The following is a 27,056-nucleotide window of genomic DNA, read 5'->3' as shown; positions in this document are numbered from 1 at the left end:
TTTCAACTCCTAGAAATTTATTGAAATTTCATCTAATAGCTCCTCTCATTCTGTCCTCAGATATATGGTTATTATTTGTATTCCTTTGCCTTAATTGGGACCTTGGGAGAGAGGTGAGATTCTAAAATCTTAAATCAGAAACCTGAAATCTAATCTTTCTAATTCTCTGAAAAAGTTAATTTTAAGGTCTGTCCTAGAAACATAAGCCATTATTATAAGCATCACTATCAGAGGGAGAAAGATATTTGTCTCAGGTGTCAGACAGATGTCATTAACCTCATTTTAGGGTTATTAACGTTGAGATTCGGCAAGCCAAAGTATGTTGATCAAGTTAACACAGATGCAAGAACGCAATTCATACCATGCTCGTCTTATTTCAGAGTATGTGCTTTTTTTACTATGCCATATTGTCACCCTTAAGTATAAATCTCTGACTTCAGGTTACTCTTAATGAGCCTTTAGCCATGTTTTAACCTTATTGATTATTCTTACGATTTGTATAGTAACATTATGGGTGAAATTAGCTCACTCTTTTTTTTGAGACAGAGTCTCGCTCTGTCACCCAAGCTGGCGTGTGCAATGGCACGATCTCGGCCCACTGCAACCTCTGCCTCCTGGGTTCAAACGATTCTCCTGTCTCAGCTTCACAAATAGCTGAGCTTACAGGTGCCCGCCACCATGCCTAATTTTTATATTTTTTATTAGAGACGGGGTTTCTCCCTGTTGGTCAGGCTGGTCTTGAACTCCTGACCTCAGGTGATCCACCTGCCTTGGCCTCCCAAAATGTTGGTATTACAGGTGTGAGCCACCGTGCCCAGCCAAATTTGCTCTTTTCTAGATGTTAACCTTTCCTAATAGCTTCTATTTTTCTAAATTAATCTTTACTATCTTTGAAACATGTCCAAGTTCTTTGTGTGTCTTTACCATTTTCTTACGTAGGACTGAAATACACATGTGGTAAATGCTGTTAGGGAAAGATTAATTTGGTCAAGGTTGAAGTTAGTTTGGCAAAAATTCAGAAAAAGCAAAAGTATCCCTGATTCTTTTTTCTTTTTTTTGAGACAGGGTCTCACTCTGTCACCCAGGCTGGAGTGCAGTGGCGCAATCTCGGCTCACTGCAACCTCTGCCTCCCGGGTTCAAGCGATTCTCAGCTTCCCAAGTAGCTGCAATTACAGGCCAGTGCCACCATGCCCAGCTAATTTTTGTATTTTTTATAGAGATGGGGTTTTCACCATGTTGGCCAGGCTGGCCTCTAACCCCTGACCTCTAATGATCTGCCTGCCTCAGCCTTGCTAAGTGCTGGGATTACAGGTATGAGCCACCGTGCCCAACCTATCCCTGATTCTTAATCCAGAATGACATTTCTTCTGCCTCTTCTCATTTAGTGAACACAGTAATAAAAGCATTTTTAGAACATTCTTATTGAAAACAGTGACAAGTTTCTTAGAGCTTTTGATATAAAATAAAGGCTATTCAAGTACAGTTCAGTAAAAATAATTTTATTGGAGGCAAATAGAGTAAGACCTAGGCCTGTAGCCATCCATTGGCCAGCCTTAATCAAGGAATAGATTTAGAACATTTAAAATAATTTCCTTCAGGTATCCCTGTATTGGAGGTTCCCAAGAACACCCTCAGGTTCAGTAATTCACTAGGAGGACTCACAGCACTCAGCATATAGTCACATTCATGGCTAGGATTTATTTCAACAGAAGAATACAAAGAAAAACCAGCAAAGGGAAACAGCACATGGGGTGAAGTCTGGGGGAAACCAGGAGCAAACTTCCAAGGATCCTCCCCAGTAGAGTGACACAGGACTCAAAGCAAGAAGTTGTGGTAGCATGTGTGAAATGTTATCAACCAGGAAAGCTCATTAGAAACTCCATACCCAGGATGGTCATGTAGGCAGCCTGTGCCTGGCATGTATCAAAACTGGACTCCCAGAAGGAAAGCAGGTGTTCAGCATAAACCATACTGTTTGTACAAATAGTTTAGGCATAATAAGCCACTCTTGTCATTTTTAGGAAAATGGGAAATCTCTCAAAATCCAAGTTCCCCAATGCCAGCCAGTGGCTAACCACGTAAGCAGACTTTTTAAAGGATAAGAAGTTAGGCCTGCTATATTAACCCTTCTTCTGCAGAATCCCAGTCTGTAAATACTATTTCTTTAAATTGGTCTTTTGAGAGATATGGGAATGGGAGTGGGTTGAAGATTGTATTCTTTGAGCCAGTTCCACTTGAGATGAAAAATAAGATAAACAAGAATAGAAAAGCAAAGATAAAAGGAAGAAGAAAAAGCAAGAGAACTGAATACAATTTTAAAAAGGAAATTAAAAAAAAAAAAGATTGTACTCTGACAAATACCAGGAGTACTGCTGTTTTATTGTCAGTTATATATGACCCATATGTCTTAAACATTTAGTAGTGAAAATTGAGGAGTCTGATAAAGATTCATACCTGAACAGAAGGGTATCCTATCCCTTTGCAAAAGTGTGTCTAGCTTGTGCCCATTGGCAGGCCCAAAATCTTAGGAAATGGTTTTTAGTTGGAAGGCCGAGGTGGGCGGATCACCTGAGGTCAGGAGTTTAAGATTAGCCCGGCCAACATGGTAAAACCCTGTCTCTACTAAAAATACAAAAAAACTAGCTGGGTGTGGTGGCGGGTGCCTGTAATCCCAGCTACTTGGGAGGCCGAGGCAGGAGAATCGCTTGAACCTGGGAGGTGGAGGTTGCAGTGAGCCGAGACCACACCATTGCATTGCAGCCTGGACAACAGCGCGAGACTCTGTCCTTCCCCAGAAAGAAAATGGTTTTTAGGCTGGGTGTGGTGGCTCATACTGTTAATCTCACCACTTTGGGAGGCCAAGGTAGGAGAATCACTTGAGCCCAGGAGTTCAAGACCAGCCTGGACAACATAGTCTGTTACCTAGGCTGGAGTGCAGTGGTGCAATCGTGGCTCACTTCAACCTCTGCCTCCTAGGTTCAAGGTATCCTCCCACCTCACCCTCCCAAGTAGTTGGGACTACAGGCACATGCCACCATGCCTGGCTCATTTTTATATTTTTGTAGAGATGGGCTTTCGCTATGTTGCCCACACTGGTCTTGAACTCCTGAGCTCAAGAAATCCATCTGCCTCAGCCTCCCAAAGTGCTGGGACTACAGACATGAACCACCACGCCCGGCCTACACAAACAATTTTTTTTTTTTTTTTTAACTAGCCAGGCAGCTTCTCACACCTGTGGTCCCAGCTATTCAGAAGGCTGAGGTAGGAGGATTGCTTGAGCCCAGGAGGTTGAGGTTGCAGTGAGCCGTGGTTACACCACTGCTTTCCAGCCTAGGTGACAGAGCAAGACCCTGTCTCCAAAAAAAGAATGGTTTTTAATATGCCACTATTGGCCAGGTGCGGTAGCTCACACCTGTAATCCTAGCACTTTGGGAGGCCGAGGCGGGTGGACTGCCTTAGCTCAGGAGTTTGAGACTAGCCTGGGCAACATGGCAAAACCCCGTCTCTACTAAAAATACAAAAAATTAGGCCAGGCGTGGTGGCTCACGCCTGTAATCCCGGCACTTTGGGAGGCAGAGGCGGGTGGATCACGAGGTCAGGAGATCGAGACCATCCTGGCTAACATGGTGAAACCCTGTCTCTACTAAAAATACAAAAAAAAAATTAACCGGGTGTGGTGGCGGGCGCCTGTAGTCCCAGCTACTCAGGAGGCTGAGGCAGGAGAATGGCGTGAACCTGGGAAGCAGAGGTTGCTGTGAACCGAGATTGTGCCACTGCACTCTAACCTGGGCAATAGAATGAAACCCTGTCTCATAAAAAACAAAAGAAAGAAAGAAAATTTGATTTTATTTTTAAATTCCAAAATTTTTCCAGACCATAGAAACTTTTTTTGCAGATAAAAACATCTGTCTGCCTCTTTACACTAATTTTCTCTTTCTATTGTAGACTACATGAGGATATGGACCTTTTTTCCTCTTAAATTTCTTTTGCATGATGCTTTGTGTTTAATACTATTAAATATGCATTCTAATCATGTTTTTTCAAATCTATATTTTTAAAATTTTGTGACAAGATAAATGAGTGATTCTCAGCTGGGGTTGGAGAAGGAGCTTCTATAAGAATATCAGGGCCGGCCAGGCGCGGTGGCTCATGCCTGTAATCCCAGCACTTTGGGAGGCCAAGGCGGACGGATCACGAGGTCAGGAGATCGAGATCATCTTGGCCAACATGGTGAAACCCCACCTCTACTAAAAAAATACAAAAAATTAGCTGGGTGTGGTAGCGCATGCCTGTAATCCCAGCTACTGGGGTGGCGGAGGCAGGGGAATCACTTGAACCCAGGAGGCGGAGGTTGCAGTGAGCTGAGATCACGCCACTGCACTCCAGCCTGGTGACATGGCAAGACTCCGTCTCAGAAAAAAAAAAAAAAAAAAGGAAAGAATATCAGGGCCAGGTGCAGTGAGTCACGCCTATAATCCCAGCACTTTGAAAGGCCCGAGGCGGGCAGATCACGAGGTCAGGAGATCGAGACCATCCTGGCCAACATGGTGGAACCCCGTCTCTATTAAAAATACAAAACTTAGCAGGGTGTGGTGGCGCACGCCTGTAGTCCCAGCTACTCAGGAGGCTGAGGCAGGAGAATCGCTGGAACCTGGGAGTCGGAGGTTGCAGTGAGCCAAGATCGCCGCTGCACTCCAGCCTGGCAACAGAGCGAGACTCCATCTCAAAAAAAAAGAATATCAGGGTAGGGCCAGGCGCAGTGGCTCACACCTGTAATCCTAGCACTTTGGGAGGCTGAGGCAGACAATTGCTTGAGCTCAAGAGCTTGAGACCAGGCGCAGTGGCTCGCACCTGTAATCCCAACACTTTGGGAGCCTAAGGTGGGTGGATCACCTGAGATCAAGGGTTCGAGACCAGCCTGGCCAACATAGTGAAACCCTGTCTCTACTAAAAATACAAAAAAATTAGCCAGGTGTAGTGGTGCGCGTACCTATAGTCCCAGTAACTCAGGAGGCTGAAGCCAGAGAATCACTTGAACCTGGGAGGCAGAGGTTGCAGTGAGCCAGGATTGCGCCACCACACTCCAGCCTGGGCAACATGGCAAAGCCCGTCTCTACAAAAAATACAAAAATAAGGCATGATGGCATGTACCTGTAGTTCCAGCTACTCAGGAGACTGAGGTGGGAGGATGGTTGGAGCCCTGGAGGCAGAGGTTGCAGTGAGCAGAGATCACATCACTGCACTCCAGACTGGATGACAGAGCCAGACCCCGCCTCAAAAAAAAAAAAAAAAGTCAACTAAGTGCAACTGGCCTAAAAAGCAGTTAGTCCAGATTGTAGCAGGAGACTGGAGGGCCCTATGAAGGCAACTTCCAGGAGAAAATTCTAATTGATGGGTTTGAGGGTATGGAAAAATACATTGATAAGGCAAATAGCAGAGATGTTGGTGTATTTGTAAAAAGTTAATAATAGCTATATGGGAAACCAAGCAAGTGAACAAATGAGGCAGTTATTAACTCTAGGAAAAAATAGGTGTATAAGGAAAGAGAGACATTGTCTGGGCACAGTGGCTCATGCCTATAATCCCAGCACTTTGGGAGGCCGAGGCAGGTGGATCATCTGAAGTCAGGAGTTTGAGACTAGCCTGGCCAACATGGTGAAACGCCATCTCTACTAAATACAAAAATTAGCCAGGCATGGTGGCAGGCACCTGTTATCCCAGCTACTCTGGAGGCTGGGGCAGGAGAATCACTTGAACCTGGGAGGCGGAGATTGCAGTGAGTCAAGATTGTGCAACTGCACTCCAGCCTGGGCAACAAGAGCGAAACTCCCTCTCAAAAAAAAAAAAAAAAAAGGAAAAGAGACATGGTTTTTTTTTGTTGTTTTTTTTGGTTTGTTTTGAGATGGAGTCTAGCTCTGTCACCCAGGCTGGAGTGCAGTGGCGCGACCTTGGCTCACTGCAACCTCTGCCTCCTGGGTTCAAGCAATTCTTCTTTCTCAGCCTCCTGAGTAGCTGGGACTAGAGGTGCCTGTCACCATGCCTGGCTAATTTTTTTGTGTATTTTTAGTAGAGACAGGGTTTTACCATGTTGGTCAGGCTAGTCTCGAACTCCTGACCTCAAGTGATCCACCCACCTCAGCCTCCCAAAGTGCTGGGATTACAGGCTTGAGCCACCAGGCCTGGCTGAGACATAGTTATTTCTATTTGCCTCAGCTCTGAACCATATTTGCATAGTCATAATAATATAAATGTGGACTATTGATTTAACCAAATTATGCCAGAGCTATGTTGGTAGAATGAAAGCAGGAGATACAGTGGAAGATGATGCTATAAGAAGCTTCGTCTTCATCTACCATAGTAGGAAGTTAAAACTGGCTGACTCTGGGTACATTGTCTATGAGTTAGCCCTGCTCTGCAAGGAGCAGTAAAGAAAATTTTAAAAGTCTAAAATTAAGTCATACCCATATAAACATTGTTTAAGAATAATTATTAAAAAGCAGGATAACACTGTGCATGGTGGCTCACGTGGTAACCCCCACACTTTGGGAGGCCAAGATGGGAGGATCGCTTGAGTCCAGGAGTTCCAGACCAGCCTGGGCCACATAGAGAGACCCTGTCTCTATAAGAAGTAAATAAATAAAAAGCAGGATAACCATGGAAAATAACTGAAGGTAATTGCTTCTGGGAAAAGGTTAGTGGGGGATTAAGTCAAGAGAAATTTAGGAATTAATTTAAAACCATATAATGACAAATTTCTCTTTCTACAGAAATTAATTAATTTTTTTTTTTTTTTTTTTTTGAGACAGTCTCACTCTGTCACCCAGGCTGGAATGCAATGGCGTGATCTTGGCTCACTGCAATCTCCATCTCCTGGGTTCAAACGATTCTTAAGTAGGTGGGATTACAGCCACCTGCCACCTTGCCTGGCCTTTTTTTTTTTTTTTTTATAGAGATGGGGTTTCACCATGTTGGCCAGGCTGGTCTCGAACTCCTGACCTCAGGTGATCCGCCCGCCTCGGCCTCCCAAAGTGCTGGGATTACAGACGTGAACCACCACACCTGGCCAGAAATTACAGAATTTTATAATGTACTTGGCCAAAGTATATTCAGATTTATCATCACTTAAAGTTTCTCTAAACAAATCTAGCAATTTATAGGTGAAGTCCAGTGCTTTGAATGGTAGACCTGTAATAAGTTTTTGTTAATCAGAAGGTATTTCTCTATAAGGAGATTTTTGCTAACTCAACCTGTTTCTATTTTCCTTTTAGGTTTAAGTTTTTGAAACTGAAGTAGGTCTACACAGTAGGAACTCATGTCATTTCTTGTAAGTAAACCAGAGCGAATCAGGGTGAGTGTTTTTCTATTTTTCTGGCTTTACTATTTTTGTTTTCTGAAAAGCAGTGTATTTTGGCAGATGTTGTAGGTGGTTTTCTATGTGAGGGTCGGAATGATACGGAAGTGAGGGATGTAGGAAGTAAGGCAGGTAGTGCAGCCTCCACTCCTGAGAAGAGTTTGCAGACAGAGGCTGACCAGAGACACAAAATTTACCACCAGCTTGTCTGATAGAGAAGAAATAAGAAGAAAGTGGCTTATTTCATGAATATCAGTCATACAACATTAAATGAGTCGATGATACTTTTCAGTGTAGACGTTTAACTGCTTATGACCCCCCGTGAGGTTGTGAGTTTTCAAAATCAAGTTGTAATTACTAGGACACTTTTTTCTAAGTAATATCATTAGTTTTAATTGAAGACATTTTGAACATGAAAGATTTTATTATACTTCAAAACTTCGTCAGATAAAATGACTTCAAAAACAATACTAGATTTAGCTTCTTTACAAATTCCCATTATTTCATGAGTTTCTTATTTTCTTTATTATCAAGTACCTAATTTCTAAATGCAGTTGTAATTATTTTAGAATTTTGTAACTGTGTAAGTGCTATGAGATATTATGAGTACACCACTTTCTTTACACATTAAAGCATAATTTATGTTTTTTGATGCAGTGCATATAATTTATATGAAGTTTTAAATTTAGGATGTTACTTCTTTTTTGATTTGGAAAAAATAGTTATAGGTAAGGGCAGAAGATGCTATAGTTCCAGTTCACAGTCTGTATCATGCAACTTATTTCTGAATGTTACTTAATCTTTTTTCTAATGTTTATGCATATAAGAACAATTTATATTAGAAAGAGTAAACTTCACTGTTAATTAAGAGGAAAAAAGGAATCTCTCCATAGCCTGAACTCCGCCCAGTGGAAAGAATGCCCCCAAGCCAAAGTGTAACACCAGTCCTTAAGGGAAATACAATCTTGATTCCATTGCTTTTAAATATGAGCTCCTTGTCTGTTTCAACGTAGCCTAATTCAGGTGAAACGAAACCACTGATCAGAATGACAGAAATCTAATACTCGTTTGAAATAGGCCAGTAAAGTGAGCCATAGATTGATCCTGCTAGTTTGGTCTTACTAGTTTGGCCCTTGTGAACTTGGTAGAAAATGTAAGCAGCCATGTCTTTAGAACCCCTAGTGGATAAAGAATATGCAACTTGTTGTGTGCCATTTTACAAACTAACAGGGTCTTGTGAATAACTACTGTTTCATCTCTGTTTTCTGTGTTATGAATTCCAGTAATAGTTTTCAAATTGACATCAGTGATCCAAGGCATCTGTAATGTAGAACGAGTAAGATGGAACCAATATAGGGAAGGCAAAAACAGTCTTCATTATTACAGCCAGTACTATTTCTCATCTGTCAAATTTAAGAATTATTCATCAAATAGGCAAAGAGGAGTAGAGAAAGGAATCTTGTTTTTAGTTCATTTCAAGATTCTGTTAAAAACTTTTCCATAGAAATGATTCCTAACTGTACTGCATGATTCTGTTTTCATAGTTGGGATTTTGTTTGTCTGTCTAAAGGCTGATAGCTAATTTGTTGCGGCTTGGAAGAAATACTAATTCTCTTTGGGGTTTTCCTCTTTAGCGGTGGGTCTCGGAAAAGTTCATTGTTGAGGGCTTAAGAGATTTGGAACTATTTGGAGGTAAGTACAGTATGGCATTTAGCCATCACTTCAGGATATAAAAATCACTACTTTTTTGTTGACTAAATCAATCTATAGCAATTGGCAATTCTAAGGGCAAATGTAACCTACAGTTGTTGGATTTCTTTGGTTCCTTTTTGAATTTATGGTTTCCCAAAGATTTGAAGACTAACATGGCAATTTTCCTTGGCCTGTCTTGATTGTTAGAAAGCCAGTATTTACTTAAAAGCATATATGTTTTCTTTTGTCCAGGTGAAATACATATTTTTAAAGGAAGAAAACTATTTAAAAGTCTGTAGCCTTGATTTAAAAAATAATTGTCAAGACAAAGGAAGCAATGATATGAAAGTTCTGGTTTTATTGATGAATCTAGTTGACTCATTTTTTCATGGTAGAAATTATGAGATTTAAGAGAACTAAGGAAAAATCTTTCAGAACAAAAATATGAACTTCCTATTGTAAAACCTGACTGTTGATTTCAGAAGTAAACTTTGACAGGCCTAGGCATTACCCTTTGGCCATTTTCAAAGTGAGCCTTTTTGGGAACTGTCATCTTAATTTAGGGCAACAAAAATTATTTTCAATAAAAATAATAGTAGAGCCCCATTCTTTGTGTCTGAATTCTAAGATACTCTTAGGATCCTATAGTTTAAGAAACAGATTACCGACCGGGTATGGTGGCTCACGCCTGTAATCCCAGCACATTGGGAGGCCGAGGTGGGCAGATTACGAGATCAGGAGATCGAGACCATCTTGGCTAACATGGTGAAACTCCGTCTCTACTAAAAATACAAAAAAATTAGCCGGGCGTGGTGGTGGGTGCCTGTAATCCTAGCTACTCCAGAGGCTGAGACAGGAGAATGGCGTGAACCCAGGAGGCGGAGCTTGCAATAAGCGGAGATCGCGCCACTGCACTCCAGCCTGGGAAACAGAGCTAGACTCCGTCTCAAAGAAAAAAAAAGGAAAGAAAGAAACAGATTATCGGCCGGGCACGGTGGCTCACGCCTGTAATCCCAGCACTTTGGGAGGCCGAGGCAGGCGGATCACCTGAGGTCAGGAGTTCAAGACCAGGCTGGCCAACGTGGTGAACCCACATCTCTACTAAAAATACAAAAATTAGCCAGGCATGGTGGTGCACACCTGTGGTCCCAGCTGCTAGGGAGACTGAAGCAGGAGAATGGCTTGAACTCGCGAGGTGGAGGTTGCAGTGAGCCAAGATCACACCACTGCACTCCAGCCTGGGCGACAGAGCAAGGCTGAGTTTTTGAGACTCCGTCTCAAAAAATAAAATAAGAAGGAAATTTAAAAAACAGATTATCAGATTGAGTACATTGGTTGGCTGATCCAAAATACCCCCAGATAGGTTTTTTTGGTTTTGTTTTGTTTTGTTGTTGTTTTGTTTTGAGACAGAGTCTCGCTCTGTCGCTCAAGCTGGAGTGCAGTGGCACGATCTCGGCTCACTGCAAACTCCGCCTCCCGGGTTCAAGAGATTCTCCTGCCTCAGCCCTCCTGAGTAGCTGGGATTACAGGATCACACCACCATGCCCGGCTAAATTTTTTTTGTATTTTTAGTAGAGACAGGGTTTCACTTTGGGAGGCCCAGGTGGGCGGATCACGAGGTCAGGGATAGGTTTAAGTAATTGAAAACTCAAACTTGTTAGTTACTAGGTGGTACCTATTATTTTCCCTAACACATCTCAAAGAATTTCTGGACTAGTAATATTTGTGAACTTTGTCAAAGTATTATGTTTTAGATAAATGGGAGTTTAGAATAATGATGAGTTCTTTATATTTTAGTTGGAAAGAATTAGTTAGATGCACAGTAAAGGAAAGGCTAGTGGAACAAAAATACCACATTCTGTTCCTATTCTCATTTTCTTCCCATCATTAATGGGAATAAAATGGTTTCAAAGTAAACAATGAGGCTGGGCACGGTGGCTCATGTTTGTAATCCCAGCACTTTGGGAGGCCGAGGTGGGCAGATCACAAGGTCGGGAGTTCAAGACCAGCCTGGCAATATGGTGAAAACCCCATCTCTACTAAAAAGACAAAAAAAGATAGTCAGCATGGTGGCGCACGCCTGTAATCCCAGCTACTCAGGAGGCTGAGGCAGGAGAATTGCCAAGATCGCGCCACTGCACTCCAGACTGGGCGACAGAGGGAGACTCCGTCTCAAAAAAAAAAAAAAAAAAAAAAAAAAGTAGGCCAGGCGCAGTGGCTCACGCCTGTAATCCCAGCATTTTGGGAGACCGAGGCAGGCAGATCACCTGAGGTCAGGAGTTGGAGACCAGCCTGGCCAACATGGCAAAACCCCATCTCTACTAAAAACATAAAAATTAGCCAGGCGTGGTGGCAGGCACCTGTAATCCCAGCTACTCGGGAGGCTGAGGCAGGAGAATCGCTTGAACCCGGGAGGCGGAGGTTGCAGTGAGCCAGGATCACACCACTGCACTCCAGCCTAGGGGATAAAGCAAGACTCTGCCTCCAAAAAATAAAAAATTAAAAAAAAAAATAAAAAAGAAGAAAGCATTTTCCTTGGTAACTAGACTTTTCTGATTTTGTAGTTTAAGGTATTTAGAATTGTATAATTTAAGATAATTAGAAATGTATAATCACTCCAATATTTTACAGTTAAAAATCTTCAGTTTGGTGATTTTTATCACTTTTACAGAATAGAGAAGGTCAAAAGCACATACAGAATTTGGCTTAAGAACAGAAAGTTATTTCAGTTGTCCTTTGTTTTGTTCATTTTCACTAGGACAAGCAGAGCGCCAAAATGCCATTGCTTTATTTACATTTAGAATCAAATCTATCTGACTTTAGAGAATCAGGTTGGGTAATGGTCCTTCATACACGTGTTGCTATCTTAAAACTTTTTGCCCTTTTTTGAAAAAACATGTTTTCTAGTTCCCACACTCACTGGGAAATGGCCAACCATCTCTGTAACTATATAATGAATTGTTTATTCACAAAATATAAGGAACTGGCCTATTCATAATAACATTGTGTGTTGATGCCAAGTAAATGTATGACCAGAAATGTAAGAGTTGAGTTCTATCCAGTAAAGAATACCCATAGAGTAGTAGCCTTGCCACCTTTTGAAGAACCATAGATCCATGTTTAAAGCCCTATCTCTCTGCAGCATTTTTACTGTGGATCTGTGTGTGTTTATATGTAGCCCCGCAGGCACTTTTTGCTGTGATGACTTTTAAGTGGTTTCTATTAATAAATGTAGTCCTAAGTACAATAATTGCTGTTCTGAATGTGGGTGTGTCTTCTGCTAAAACACAAAATGCCAACAATCAATTTCTCTACCCCAGAGCAGCCTCCGGGTGACACTCGGAGAAAAGTAAGTGGCTTCCTAGGCCCTAGCACTATGGCTGTTGCATGGAGATGACTTCTTGTGGAAGTTTGTGTGTTTTGTTGGCTTATCATTTTATGTTTCTGCTTATCTGTCACTGAGCTTTATTTGTAGTGTGATTTTTGTACTTGTGGAGATTCAGGTTTCACCCTGGAAAAATTTGGATGTGTAGTTTGAAAACTGAAAAAAGTCTCAGGTAGTTTTTGTCTCTTCTGGGGATTAAGGTCTCCTCCCCTCCCCAGCCCTGCCAATCGACTGCCACCCCTTCCCCCAAAAAAGTAAGTTTCAACAGTCAGAAATACGGTTATTGTTTAGTGACTAATGGTATTAAATTTTCCGTCCTTAGTTTATTAATAATAGATTTTAGTCCACAGAGATAATACAGATCTCTGCCTAGATAATAAGACAGGACCTCAAATCTCTTACCTTAAAAAACAAAAGCAAAATTAAAAAGTATAAAACAGAACATTTACTTTTTTCATTGGTGAAAGCTGCAAGATTCTTACCCTGTTTCCTTCTTTTCTAGTTTATTTTACTTAAATAAATAGCACCAGATGTGCACAGTGTACCAAGCTATTTTGGAATATATGAATCAGTGTCTTATAAGGAGAGAGGATAAGAGCCTTTCCTACCTAGACTTCTGACTCTGTTCAGATTGCAGACATTTGCAGCTTCTGCAGCAGCCCTAAGGTTGAGTGAAGGACAGTGATGTTGACTGGGAATTTCTGAGTAAAGCTTTGGCTGTGCTTATGTCATCTGCTAATCAGGAGCACCTCTCTATCAGATCCAAATGCTTTCCAATCTGGAGACCAAAAACGTTCCCTATAGGCTCAGTTAGCTATTTTTCTAGAATACGATACCAATTACATAGGATTTTTATATTTTTACAGCTGCTGATGTTATATCAAAAGTTATCCTGTGTGAAACCTGTGGGAAGTTGAATGTGTTTATTTGGTAGCATTTTGTGAATATTGTCTTTGTGTGCTTTACTGTATTTTGTTTTAAACTCTTTAAACACAGTTATTTTATGGTCATTTCTGGATATCAGCTGCTTATTTATTTTTCAGATGCTTCAAAATGAATAAAATGCATTTCATGGTGGGGGAAACTAAGAAAACACTTTGACAGAATTAGTTGCTTTCTATGAGCAATTGGAGATTATTACATTACACTAATTAAACTATGCCATGCTGCATTTAAAGAGAATGGGCTAAATATTTCATTCTTTTTATCTGAGTTTAGACCTGTTCTAAAACTGAAACAGTGTGATGAACTAACCTGCGTTTCTTGTGGCAATGTCAGATGATCTAGACTTCTTCCTTTCAAAATATTGCCTGTTTCCTTGTTTGTTTGTTTGTTTTCCTAAATGAAGTTTGGTCTCTCTTTGAGTTCGGACGTATACAATATCCACAAAGTAGAAGGCCTCCATTTTAGAATCATTCCTAGTGAGCTGGGGACAGAGCAGTTGCTATCACTGGACTAGTTCATTTTATGCAATTCCAGATTGCCTGTGAGCTCATATTGCCAGTTTCATAAAGAACTTTATTTTCTTTTTTTTTTTTTTTTTTTTTTGAGACTGAGTCTCACTGTTGCCCAGGCTGGAGTGCAGTGGTGCAATCTCGGCTTACTGCAACCTCTGCCTCCTGGGTTCAAGCAATTCTCCTGCCTCAACCTCCCGAGTAGCTGGGATTACAGGCCTGTGCCATCACACCCAGCTAATTTTTATATTTTTAGTAGAGACAGGGTTTCACTATGTTGGCTGGTCTCGAACTCCTGACCTCAAGTGATCTACCCTACTCAGCCTCCCAAAGTCCTGGTATTACAGGTGTGAGCCACCGTGCCCAGTCAAGAACTTTTTTTTTTTTTTTTGAGATGGAGCTTCACTTTATTTTTTTTTATTTTATTTTTTCTTGAGATGGCGTCTCACTCTGTCACCCAGGCTGGAGTGCAATGGCATGATCTCGGCTCACTGCAACCTCTACCTCTCGGGTTCAAGCGATTCTCCTGCCTCAGCCTCCCGAGTAGCTGGGACTACAGGCGCCTGCCACCACGCCCAGCTAATTTTTATACTTTTAATAGAGACGGAGTTTCACCATGTTGTCCAGGATGGTCTCGATCTCTTGACCTTGTGATCCGCCTGCCTCGGCCTTCCAAAGTGCTGGGATTACAGGCGTGAGCCACCACGCCCAGCCGGAGCTTCACTTTTGTTGCCCAGGCTGGAGTGCAATGGTGCAATCTCAGCTCACTGCAATGTCTGCCACCTGGGTTCAAGCGATTCTCCTTCCTCAGCCTCCCAAGTAGCTGGGATTACAGACATGTGCCACCACACCCAGCTAATTTTTTGTATTCAGTAGAGACAGGGTTTCACCATGTTGGTCAGGCTGGACTCGAACTCCTGACCTCAGATGATCCACCTGCCTCAGCCTCCCAAAGTGCTGGGATTACAGGCGTGAGCCACCATGCCTGGCCAAGAACTTTATTTTCTTTTTTTTCTTTTTTTTTAAACAGTCTCGCTCTGTCGCCCAGGCTGGAGTGCAGTGGCGCGATCTCAGCTCACTGCAAGCTCTGCCTCCCCGGGTTCACGGCATTCTCCTGCCTCAGCCTCCCGAGTAGCTGGGACTGCAGGTGCCTGCTGCCATGCCCAGCTAATTTTTTGTAGTTTTAGTAGAGACAGGGTTTCACCGTGTTGGCCAGGATGGTCTCAATCTCCTGACCTTGTGATCCGCCTGCCTCGGCTTCCAAAGTGCTGGGATTACAGGCGTGAGCCACCACGCCCAGCCCCCAGAACTTTATTTTCTAAAGGCCAGGTGTGGTGGCTCACACCTGTAAACCCAGCACTTTGGGAGGCTGAGGCAGGAGGATGACTTGAGGCCAGGAATTTGAAGCCAGCCTGGGCAACATAGTGAGACCCCATCTCTAAAAACAAAAAAACTAGCCAGGCATGGTAGCGCACACTGGTAGTCCTAGCTACCCAGGAAGATGAGGCAGAAAAATCCCTTAAGCCCAGGAGTTCAAGGCTGCAGTGAGCTAGGATAGCGCCATTGCACTCCAGCTTAGGAGACAGAGTGAGACTCTGTCCCTAATTAAAAAAAAAAAAAAAAATTAGCCTGGCATGGTGGCATATACCTGGGAGGCTGAGGTGGGAGGATCCGCTTGAGCCCTGGAGTTCGAGGCTGTAGTGAACTATGATCATGCCACTGTACTCCAGCCTGGGTGACAGAGTGAGACCCTGTCTCAAAAAAAAAAGAAAAAGAATTTTATTTTCTGAAACTAATACTTTTGGGTTAGTTTTGGTAGTTTTCTGTAATACTGGAGAGTAGAAATAAATACTGTCAAGTTACTAACTAAGCACATTGATAGTTTAATGAATCATTCCCTACCTAGGCTTAGCAAGAATGTGTCTTAGTGTATAGCCTAGTAGACAATATGTCTTATAAGCTTATATGCACGCCTGACAAGGAAGAGGGACATAGGTATTGAAGTATCTATCTGCCGGGCGCCATGGCTCACGCCTGTAATCCCAGCACTTTGGGAGGCCGAGGTGCGCGGATCACCTGAGGTCAGGAGTTTGAAACCAGCCTGGCCAACACAATGAAACCCCATCTCTACTAAAAATGCAAAAATTAGCCGGGCATGGTAGCACGCACCTGTAATCCCAGCTACCCAGGAGGCTGGGGCAGGAGAATCACTTGAACCTGGGAGGTGGAGGTTGCAGTGAGCCGAGATCACGCCATTGCACTCCAGCCTGGGCGATAGAGCAAGACTCTGTCTCAAAAAAAAAAAAAAAAAGTAGTATCTATCTGTGGTTTCTCCAAAGGGAGTTATTTAAAGTACATAAAATGAATATTTGAATCTCAGGACTCAGCTGTCTTTCATAGTCTCTTTTTCAAGTGAGAGAAATTTTAAGGAGTTTGCTTAGAGAGCAGATGCGCGAAGACCTTCAGATACAAAGTAGTTGCCTCTCATTGAGGCCATATTGTTACCTACTGAAAAATGCAGTACTTTCTCACATGCAGGAATCAGATTCTGATCTATAGAGTGTTCTGAGTAACACAGGAATCTAACGACTGTGTCGTTATGAGGCTGGCATTTCCAGCATAGGTCATCATGCTGAACCTGTTACCAAAGGAACTGGCTGCATTGACCTATTCTCTTCTTTAGCCCGTGGGAATGAAAAGATCATGGGCAGAAAGCCTCAGTTCAAACTTTGCTTAAATCATTTTCATTTTTTAAGTATTTGCCAGTGGTGTTCCAGGCACTGGGGGAATACATCAGTGAACATGACAGACAAGGTCCCTGCCTTTCTGGTGCTTGCATTTTAATGGAAGAGACTTTAGTGGAAGATTTTAGAGAAATAAGCTGCAATGGTAACTTCTGTGAAGAAAGGAAAGCAAGGCTGTCTGATAACGTGACCAGGAGCCTAGTTTACTTTGGCTGGGCAGTCTCTCTGAAAAGGACATTTAAGTTGAGACATCAGTGATGTTGAGGAGGTAGCCATGAGAAAAATAGCAGGGTCAAGGGAAGGAAGAGGCTAGGAGGGTTCCAAAGGGACAGTTAGTGCAAGTTTCCTGAGACTGGAACACGCTTGTTTATGTGGGAATATTGTTCAAGTCAGGCGAGCGTGGTGTGGAATGAGATCACAGAGGTAGGCAAGGGCCAAATCATTTGTATACTCATAGGCTGGGGTGGGGAGTTTGGGTCTGAAAGCAACCCACTGAGCTTTCCATTAACTGTTAACATTGATTTTATTAAGGAATAGATTAATACTTAAGAAAACAGAATCTGCAGAGCAAGAATATGTGCAGAAGTTAGGCGTATATAAGGTTGAGAAAATGAGACACTTCAAGACCAAATGAGCGTTGTGAATTCTAAACCGATGGAGAGTTGTCATTTCAGAACTCTTGCTTGAGGCTTTTTGCTCAAATTGCTGCTCCATTTTTGCCTCCTGGTTGTGTATCTCTCTCACCTTGGTGAGGTACCTGGCATGTGGTAACCAGTATCTTAAGATCTTAAGATGATTCTGAAGATGAGATCGTTTCAAAAAGCTAGAGTCAGCAGGGTGCGGTGGCTCAAGCCTGTAATCCCAGTACTTTGGGAGGCCGAGGCAAGAGAATCGCTTGAGCCCAGGAGTTTGAGACCAGCCTGAGCAACATAGGGAGACCTCATCTCTACAAAAAATACAAAAATTAGCTAGGCGTGGTGGCACATGCCTGTAGTCTTAGCCACTTGAGAGGACTGCTTGAGCCTGGGAGATTGAGGTTGCAGTGAGCCATCATCTTGCCACTGCACTCCAGCCTGGGTGACATAGTGAGAGCCTATCTCAAATAATAATAATAATAATTTTTAAAAATTTAGTGATCCTAGGCCAGGCATGGTGGCTCACGCCTATAATCCCAGCACTTTGAGAGGCCAAGGTGGGAGGATCACTTGAGATCAGGAGTTCAAGGCCAGTCTGGCCAACATGGTGAAACCCTGTCTCTACTAAAAATACAAAAATTAGCTGGGCATGGTGGCTCACACCTGTAATCCCAGCACTTTGGGAGACTGAGGCGGGTAGATCACTTGAAGTCAGGAGTTCGAGACCAATCTGGCCAACATGGTGAAACCCTGTCTCTACTAAAAATACAGAAATTAGGGGTGGTGGCAGGCATCTGTAATCCCAGCTACTTGGGAGGCTGAGGCAGGAGAATCACTTGAACCCAGGAGGCAGAGGTTGCAGTGAGCTGAGATCGCACTACTGCACTCCAGCCTGGGCAACAGAGTGAGACTCTGTCTAAAATAAATAAATAAATAAAAAAACTTAGCCGGGCATGGTGGTTCGCACCTGTAGTCCCAGCTACTTAGAAGGCTGAGGCAGGAGAATCGCTTAAACCCAAAAGGCAGAGGCTATAGTGAGCTGAGATCACGCCATTGCACTCCAGCCTGGGTGACAGAGTGAGACTCCGTCTCAAAAATAAATAAATAAAATAAAATAAAATTTAATGATCCTAGAATTTATTTTGAGAGCATTAGAAAACACAGATAAGTATAAAAACCAGTATCAAATCAACTTTACTGATCAAGCTCTGCTTAGGATTCTGTTTCCTCCATTTTCTCTTTTCCATTTTATTTGTTGAACAGGAGAGTCACCAAAAAGTAGAGAGCAATAGAAGGAGGAGGAGAATAGGATTCACATGTATTGAATGTCTTTTATACACCAGGTAGCACTAAGCTCTTAACATATTTTATCTCATCTAATAGATACAACACTATGAGATGGAAATTATTCAGCTGCTGATATAATGGAGATCCCAAGAGATCAGAGTGACTTGCCCAGGGTCACAGAACCAGTAATAGACCTCAGTTCAAATTCTGCCTCTATGTGGCCCATAAGCCTATGCTCTTTGCATTGTAGCATATGTTTTATTTAAAATAGCCTTTCCCAATTATCTTTCCCAAAATTTAACAGATGTTAGGCACAAAAGGTTCCCTAGACAGATCTCTTTGGGAAATGCTGGGTTAAACACAGTAAGTTTTCTTACTACAGAATTTCTCAGTGCCTTTAATATGGATGTACACCTTGTGATCCTCCATGAGAGAGTGTGCTGCATTTCCTAACTTCACTGGACATGGAAACTTTTTCCATCCAACTGGCAGAATCAGAGTTCCGTGGGGCCTACTTTGGGGAAATCCTGCACTGAAACAACAGGAAAATGGTCAAGAGACAGGAAGAGGCATTTTCACCTTGGAGAACGCTCACATGACTGATAAATATATGAAAAGATCCTCATCTTCATTAGTAATCAGGGAAATGTAAATCAAATCCATGAGACTGGCGAAAATTAAAAAATCTGAAAATACCAAGTGTTGGGGAAAAGATAAATTAATAGGAACACATGTGGCCGGGCACAGTGGCTCATGCCTGTAATGTTAGCACTTTGGGAGGCCAAGCTGGGTGGGTCACTTGAGGTCAGGAGTTCAAGACCAGCTGGGCAACATGGCAAAACCCCATCTCTACAAAAAAATACAAAACTTAGCCAGGCATGGTGGCTCACACCTATAGTCCCAGCTACCTGGGAGGCTGAGGCAGGAGAATTGCTTGGACCCAGGAGGCGGAGCTTGCATTGAGCCAAGATCGTGCCACTGCACTCCAGCCTGGTGACAGAGTGAGACTCCGTCTAAAAAAAAAAAAAAAAAAACCACGTACGTTGCTGGTGGAAGTGTAAATTGGTATAACCATTTTGGAAAATAATTTGGCATTGTCTCAAACAGTTGATTGTTCATATGCTCTGTCACTAGCAATTCCAGCCACTCCTAATTACAAGCTTTAGTCAGGATACATATTCAAACATGTTTATAGTAGCACAGTCCATAATAGCAGAACTGAAAAACAACCCAAATGAGCCATCAAAGTTGGAATTGGATAAACTGAGATATATTCATGTGCTGAATATATTATACAGCAGTGAAAATGGGTGAACTACAGTGAAATACAACAGTATGGCCAAATCTTAGAAATTTAAAAATTGATTAAATTAGAAATGGAATTTGGTGACAGGGCTTAATTTTGCTTGACTAGGTTCCTCTTATTGCCAGGGTAAGTGGTGAGGGAGACAGAGCCCACTTGAGGGTTTCTTTCCCCATCAGCAGCATCAACTGTTTTGAAACCACATACAGCCAATAATCTCAGCTCCTGCCAATAATCTCAGCTACTTGGGAGGCTGAGGCAGGAGGATCAATTGAGCCCAGGAGTTCAAGGCCACGGTGAGCCAGGAACTCACCACTGCACTTTAGCCTGAGCGACAAAGAGATAACCCATCTCTTAAAAACAACAGCAACAAAACAACAAACAAACCAGAGATACACGTGAAACGTCAGCCAACAGGGTGGTAGATTAATCTCACTGGCTTGGGCCTGGGTCCTGTGCCATGTACTCACGTTTTGATTTTTGGTAAGTCACATAATCTCCTTGGCCCTCGTTTTTGTTAGTGAAAAGTGGAGATAAGATCTGTCCCGGCTACTTGACTGAGCTATGGAGGAATCATGTGCAATTTGGAAGTGCTCTGGAAAGTATACTCTGGTCATCTTACAGGTATAGAGCACCGTCATCTTTATGGTTTCCTCTGCAGAGCCTCTTCCCAAAGAGTTGTTCAAGCACCGCCTTTTCAGAACACTCTCAGCTCGTGCTCTTCTGGGTAGTGCTGGGTCAGGAGCCTCTCATACTTTCACAAAGGACTTTTTCTGCCTGGAGGTCAGGTTTATGAGTGCAGCACATGAAACATGAGCTGGCCCAGGTTTCTCCATTTCAGTTAGATGTGCATCTGAAGAAAGAGAATCTAAAAGAAAAGCAGTCACAGTCCCTAAATCATACACATAAATTTAGGTGTGGAAGAAGGAAACAGTCCATTAAGCTGAAAGAAGAGCTGTTGGTCTGCCGTGTGTTTTGCACAAACTCAGACATGGCTGGACACCTTCCTCTAGGACCTTAGAGGCCAGAGTTGTGACACATCCTAAGTGGCTGGACTCCAGCTTCACTCACAGCACACGTGGGCAGGAACGAGGGAGCAGGCCATGTCAGCTGCCTGGACGATGCCTGAGACCTGACAGCTCTGTGCCTTGCCTGCAGCTCAGGGCATCAGGGTTCTCCCACTTCACTTGGAAATGTCAGGCAACGACTGGCCCGGGCTCTTGGTTTGCTAAAGAGGGGGCTACTCCTGGCCACATTTTCCCTAGAGCAAGATTCAGCGTTTGACCTTTTGGGATCTTGTGGTCAGGACCTTAAAAATAGGATCCTAATGCATCAGGAAATTCATGAGAACCCCTACCTCTCCACCTGCTTCTCTTTTCCAAACATGCTTTCATTCTCTAGACATCCCTTCTCCAAGTGAGCATTTCATAGCTTTTAGCAAATGCATTGATTGTTGGAAAGGACAAGCAGATTAACATTTGATGGGAACAGGTCCTTGTCTCCTCATTTGTAGACAACCCTAACACTTGCTCTGATATTAGTGCTGATTACTACCCTGAATGTAGTGTTTTGTTTCTCTTCAAATAGTGCTGGCACTGCGTCGGGATTTGTGTGTGTGTTTAGATGCCAGTCTCCTCGTGGGTCTGAATTACCACCTTCACCCCACTCCCATCCCACCCCCAGTTTTCTCTACTAACCTATTTTTCTTTTTCTTTTTTAGACCAATGATGCGAGCTCAGAGTCAATAGCATCCTTCTCTAAACAGGAGGTCATGAGTAGCTTTCTGCCAGAGGGAGGGTGTTACGAGCTGCTCACTGTGATAGGTATGTGCAGGGGCCGTCCTTACTCTCCTGCTTTCTGCTCCAGGGGCTGCTGCAGCTTTCTCAGCAGCCCCAGATGTGTGTACGGCAGAGGCCATCCACTAGTTAGGAGGATTCATGGGCACAGACTTGCTTCTGTGGGTCTTCTCTGTTTATTTCTGCCAAGTATGGGAAGAGATCAAACTTCCAGGAAAGAAGCTCTTTTGCCATCTTTCCTTTGTGGCTGCATGTTTCCGATGTCCTGGCCATAGTGAGTCAGAAAGGTTGGCTGAGAAGGAACTGATGAGAGAAAAATCAAGAAATGTGAGCCATGAACATAACAGTTAAATTCTGCTGGGAAAAGGAAAAAAAAAAAAGTAACAGTCGTGAAAAATTTAACATTAAGTTTCTTTTGAAATCAAGTCCCTTTTTTAAAGGAAAATTTTCTTAAAACCTTTTGTTGTTCTTGTCCTTGCGTATGGCATTCCCTTTTTCTTTTAGGCAAAGGATTTGAGGACCTGATGACTGTGAATCTAGCAAGGTACAAACCAACAGGAGAGTACGTGACTGTACGGAGGATTAACCTAGAAGCTTGTTCCAATGAGATGGTAACATTCTTGCAGGTAATAAACCATGAGTGTGTCACATGGAGGGAGAGTGGGCTCTTGGCTCTGATAGGAATTACAAGGAATTACAAAGAAATGAAGGGAGACTAAACGTTCGGAAGTTATGGAAGCTTTCAGTGGAGAATCCTGGCCATTTGGCACTAAGGATTGGGCTGAAATGCTGCTCAGCCTAATTTATATTTCCCTTTTCTTCTCCAAACACTCCCTTCTGGCTTTTTTATTCATTTATTTATTATTTAGAGAGAAGCTAAGTAACTTGCTCATGGCAGAGGCAGGATTCAAACCCAGGCCATCTTGTTCCAGACACAAGGCGCCTGCCCTGCCACCAGTGGCCATCTTCTGGCTCTCAGCCTCCTGTTTGCCTGATGTTCCTTTCTTTTTCTTTTCTTTCTTTTTTTTTTTTTTTTTTTGAGACGGATTCTCACTCTGTCACCCAGGCTGGAGTGCAGTGGCACGATCTCGGCTCACTGCAACCCCCACCTCCCGGGTTCAAGCGATTCTCCTGCCTTAGCCTCCCGAGTAGCTGGGACTATAGGCGCACACCACCATGCCCAGCTAACTTTTGTATTTTTAGAAAAGACGGGGTTTCTTCATGTTGGCCAGGCTGGTCTCAAACTCCTGACTTCAGGTGATCTGCCTGCCTTGGTCTCCCAAAGTGCTGTGATTACAAATGTGAGCCACCGCATCTGGCCCCTTTTTTTTTTTCGAGACAGGGTCTCATTTTATTGCCCTGGCTGGAGTACAGTGGCAGGACCACGGCTTACTGCAGCCTTAACCTCCTGGGCTCAAGTGATTCTCCTGCCTCAGCCCCCCAAGTAGCTGGGACTATAGGCACACCACACCTGACTAATTTTTGTATTTTTTGTAGAGACAGAGTTTCACCATCTTGCCCAGGCTGGTCTCAAACTCCTGAGCTCGAGCAATCAACTCACCTCAGCCTCCCAAAATGCTAGGATTACAGGTGTGAGCCACTATGCCCAGTCCTGACATTCCTTTCTATTCGAGAAGCAAGTAGCCACTCTCTCATTAAACTGAGAGAGGGGGCAGGCATGGTAGCTCATGCCTGTAATCCCAACACTTTGGGAGGGCAAGGCAGGGAGATTGCTTGAGCCCGGGAGTTTGAGATTGCACTACCAAACTCCAGCCTGGGTGACAGACTGAGTCCCTGGCTCAAAAAACAAAACAAAACAAAACGGAGAGAGACTGTGAGTCTAGTAAGTGCCTGGGAGTTAGACTCTCCTTTCCTGATGCCAGCTTAGATTCAGGGCCTGGAGCAGTTTTCCTTCAGTAGAGTTCGTTGCAGCCCCTCCCCTCCTTCATTTACAACTTTTTCTGAATTGGTGGTTACCTGATGGTGCTCTAGGACCTGTTCATCTGTTCATAGTAGTTTGGTGGGTCTGAGGATGGAGCAGAAACCAGTCTCAGCTGGCCTTCTCCTCCATCAACTGTGTTTTCTTTTTCTTTTTTTTTTTTCTTTATTTGAGACAAGGTCTGGCTCTGTTGCTCAGACTGGAGTGCGGTGGTGCAATCACAGCTCACCACAGCCTCAACTGCTCAGGCACAGGTGATTCTACCACTTAAGCTTCCCGAGTAGCTGGGACTAAAGGCATGCACCAGCATGCTCAACTAATTTTTTGTATGTTTCATATAGATGGGGTTTTGCCATGTTGCCCAGGCTGGTCTCCAACTCTTGGGATCAAGTGATCCGCCTGCCTCGCCTCCCAAAGTGCTGGGATTACAGGCGTGAGCCACCATGCCCGGCCATGTTTTCTTTTATAATAGAAACATAGTTTTGGGCTGGGCACAGTGGCTCACGCCTGTAATCCCAGCACTTTGGGAGGCCAAAGCAGGCCTAGGCAACACGGCAAAACCCTGTCTCTACAAAAAAATAAAAAAAATTAGCTAGGTATGTTGACGTCCACCTGTGGTCGCAGCTACCAGCGAGGCTGAGGTGGGAGGATGACTTGAGCCTGGGAAGTTCAGGCTGCAGTGAGACGGGATCACACCACTGCACTCCAGCCTGGGTGACAGAGCAAGACCCTGTCTCAAAAAAATAAAAAAGAAAACATTTTTTGGCCAGGTGCAGTGGCTTGGTGGCTCACGCCTATAATCCTAGCACTTTGGGAGGCTGAGGCAGAAGGATTGCTTGAGCCCAGGAGTTTGAGACCAGCCTGGGCAACACAGTGAGACCTTGTCTCTACAAATAACAACAACAAAATGTTTTTTGTTTTCTTATCTTAAAGAGGAATTCTATACGTTGGCCCTTGAAATTGAGATAAGCTTATAACTTCAGAAGTCTTCAGTCAACAGTTTGCCTTCATCATCTCTGAGTCGGTGTGCTGGCACCCTTTGTTGTTGGCAGTTTCCCTATCTGGCAGAAGCAAAGCAGTGCTGGGTCCCTGCAGAGGCAGCAGGGCCTTGTTTTTCCTATGTTGGCAGGCACCTGCTTAGGCTGTTCCCATGACTCTGAGAACACCCAGAAAGTGCCAGGTCCCCCTATTGTCCATGCTGCCATCTTTGTGTTGAGCGGCATCCTTCAGTGCCATTTGGTTCTGACTTCAGCTTCATCATTGCTTCCAGGGCGAGCTGCATGTCTCCAAACTCTTCAACCATCCCAATATCGTGCCATATCGAGCCACTTTTATTGCAGACAATGAGCTGTGGGTTGTCACATCATTCATGGCATACGGTGAGTGGGAAAGGGTTCTTGGTAGAAAGGGGTTATTGGGACTCTGTTGTCAGATTGCCTGTGTTTTCCTCCTCCATTACCTTTCACTGCCTCCATGCAATCCTTTTCTGCAGGTTCTGCAAAAGATCTCATCTGTACACACTTCATGGATGGCATGAATGAGCTGGCGATTGCTTACATCCTGCAGGGGGTGCTGAAGGCCCTCGACTACATCCACCACATGGGATATGTACACAGGTGCGTTCTTAGGCGGCCTTTCCCATGATTACAGTGGGTAGCTATACCCCTGAGCCTTCAGGTAAAGTGAAGTTTGACTGAAGTTAATGAAGCCAGAGTTTAAAATCAAGGATCTGGATTCTTGCTGAAGATCTCTTTGCTCTGAAAAGAAACAGGGCCCAGCGCAATGGCTCACGCCTGTAATCACAGCGCTTGGGAGGCCAAGGCGGGTGGATCACAAGGTCAGGAGTTTGAGACCAGCCTGGCCAACATAGTGAAACCCTGTCTCTACTAAAAATACAAAAATTAGCCGGGTGTGGTGGCACGTGCTTGTAGTCCCAGTAGCTGGGACTACAAGCTGAGGCAGGAGAATCGCTTGAACCTGGGAGGCAGAGGTTGCAGTGACTGGAGATCACACCACTGCACTCCAGCCTGGGTGGCAGAGTGAGACTCTTGTCGGAAAAAAAAAAAAAAAAAAAGAGAGAAGGATCTGGATTCTGACCTTGCCACTGACTTGGGAGATGGTCGCTTAGCCTGTTAGTGCTGAAGCCACTGACTTTCTCTTTGCTGAGCAGCTTGGTCCTGAGTGTTGTGTGAGAGGAACATCTGATGTGGACCTTTGTACTCCACTCTCTGCCTCCTTCTTTCTGTGCCCCAGAGTCAGTCTTATGCTGAAAGACCAGGGCGAAGACAGATAGCTTAGTAGATAGTGTCAGGAAATCAGCTCATAGTAGGGAAAATGGTAAAACTGGACCCCTACCTAACTCCTCATACAGAGAAGGACTCCAGCTGGATTAAAGGCTTCTATGTAAAACGTGAAACTGTAGACTTAAATAGAAGGAAATGTGAGAAAATGTTTTTGTGACCTGAGGCATGTAATAATTTCTCAACATTTTAGAAGCACAAAACATAAGACAAAAGATTGATGAATTTGATTAGATCAAGATGATTTCTATCCAATACAAGATACCATGAAAAAGGTTAAGAAACAAGTGACAGAGCAGATGATATTAGCTTTGTCACCACAGGAGATTAGTAACAGGGAAATCTTGCAAATCAACAAGAAATGGACAGCAAAGCAAGAAAAATGGGCCAAAGATATGAAGTTTACAAAAGAGGAAACCCCAAGACAAACCCATCATAGGAAGAGCCACTCAAATCTCACAATCAGAGAAAAGCAAATGAAAAACAAGATGTCACCTTATACACATGAGACTGGCAGCGGTTGGGAGGCTGGACGAGTCCCAGTGTGGCAAGGACGGGGAGCCTCCTGTCCAGGTGGTGGAAGATGCCCGGTGCTGCCAGTCAGGGTCACGGAACCAGAACCATCAGTGCCACTTCTGGATGTACACCCTAAAGAAACCCTCGTGCAGACCCATCAGGGGACATGTTTGGATGTCACCATTCACACGTGTGTTGGTTAGGGGTAGTGTGAGTGTCTGTCCCCAGAAGGATGGATGAGTAAAAGTGTTAGATCTCTTCCCAGAACCAAGGTGACAATTAGAAGCAAAGATGAAAGGTACACAGCAACACAGATGTGTCTGGAAACTACAGCCCTGAGTGAAAAAGGAAGAATGGGATGCGGAACACAGTACCCCTAGGTACACTTTACAAGAGTCCTACAGATAAGAAGTACAGATTAAAAGCATTCGTAGGAGGTAGGGCAAGAGGTGGTCTAGAGCATACAAGAGCACTGAACAGTCCCAGCACTCTGGGAGGCCAAGGTGGGTGGATCACCTGAGGTCAGGAGTTCGAGACCAGCCTGGCCAACATCGCAAAACCCTGTCTCTACTAAACATACAAAAATTAGCCGGGCATGGTGGCAGGTGCCTGTAATCCCAGCTACTCAGGAGGCTGAGGCAAGATAATCACTT

At 43.7% G+C, this 27,056-nt stretch overlaps 1 protein-coding gene across 11 annotated transcripts in view; it reads left to right on the top strand.

Moving 5' to 3' along the window:
* Positions 1 to 27,056, top strand: part of STRADA (STE20 related adaptor alpha) — a 39,455-nt gene that overhangs the window by 6,624 nt on the left and 5,775 nt on the right. For 3 of the 11 annotated variants that reach the window (XM_008963758.6, XM_003811344.5, XM_055102131.3), the window contains exons 2-8: positions 7,270 to 7,349; positions 8,987 to 9,044; positions 12,365 to 12,393; positions 21,573 to 21,675; positions 22,153 to 22,274; positions 24,858 to 24,966; positions 25,080 to 25,203. In XM_008963758.6, coding sequence (XP_008962006.1) covers positions 7,314 to 7,349; positions 8,987 to 9,044; positions 12,365 to 12,393; positions 21,573 to 21,675; positions 22,153 to 22,274; positions 24,858 to 24,966; positions 25,080 to 25,203 — 581 coding nt within the window. In that variant the 5' untranslated portion in view covers positions 7,270 to 7,313. Of the gene's footprint in view, positions 1 to 7,268; positions 7,350 to 8,986; positions 9,045 to 12,364; positions 12,394 to 21,572; positions 21,676 to 22,152; positions 22,275 to 24,857; positions 24,967 to 25,079; positions 25,204 to 27,056 lie in introns of those variants that run through there. The other 8 variants (XM_055102128.2, XM_008963759.6, XM_055102132.3 and 5 more) reach the window with 4 other exon arrangements.

Source organism: Pan paniscus, chromosome 19 (assembly GCF_029289425.2).
Source record: "Pan paniscus chromosome 19, NHGRI_mPanPan1-v2.0_pri, whole genome shotgun sequence".
Classification (NCBI taxonomy): domain Eukaryota; kingdom Metazoa; phylum Chordata; class Mammalia; order Primates; family Hominidae; genus Pan; species Pan paniscus.
This window is presented reverse-complemented; position numbering and strand designations above follow the sequence as displayed.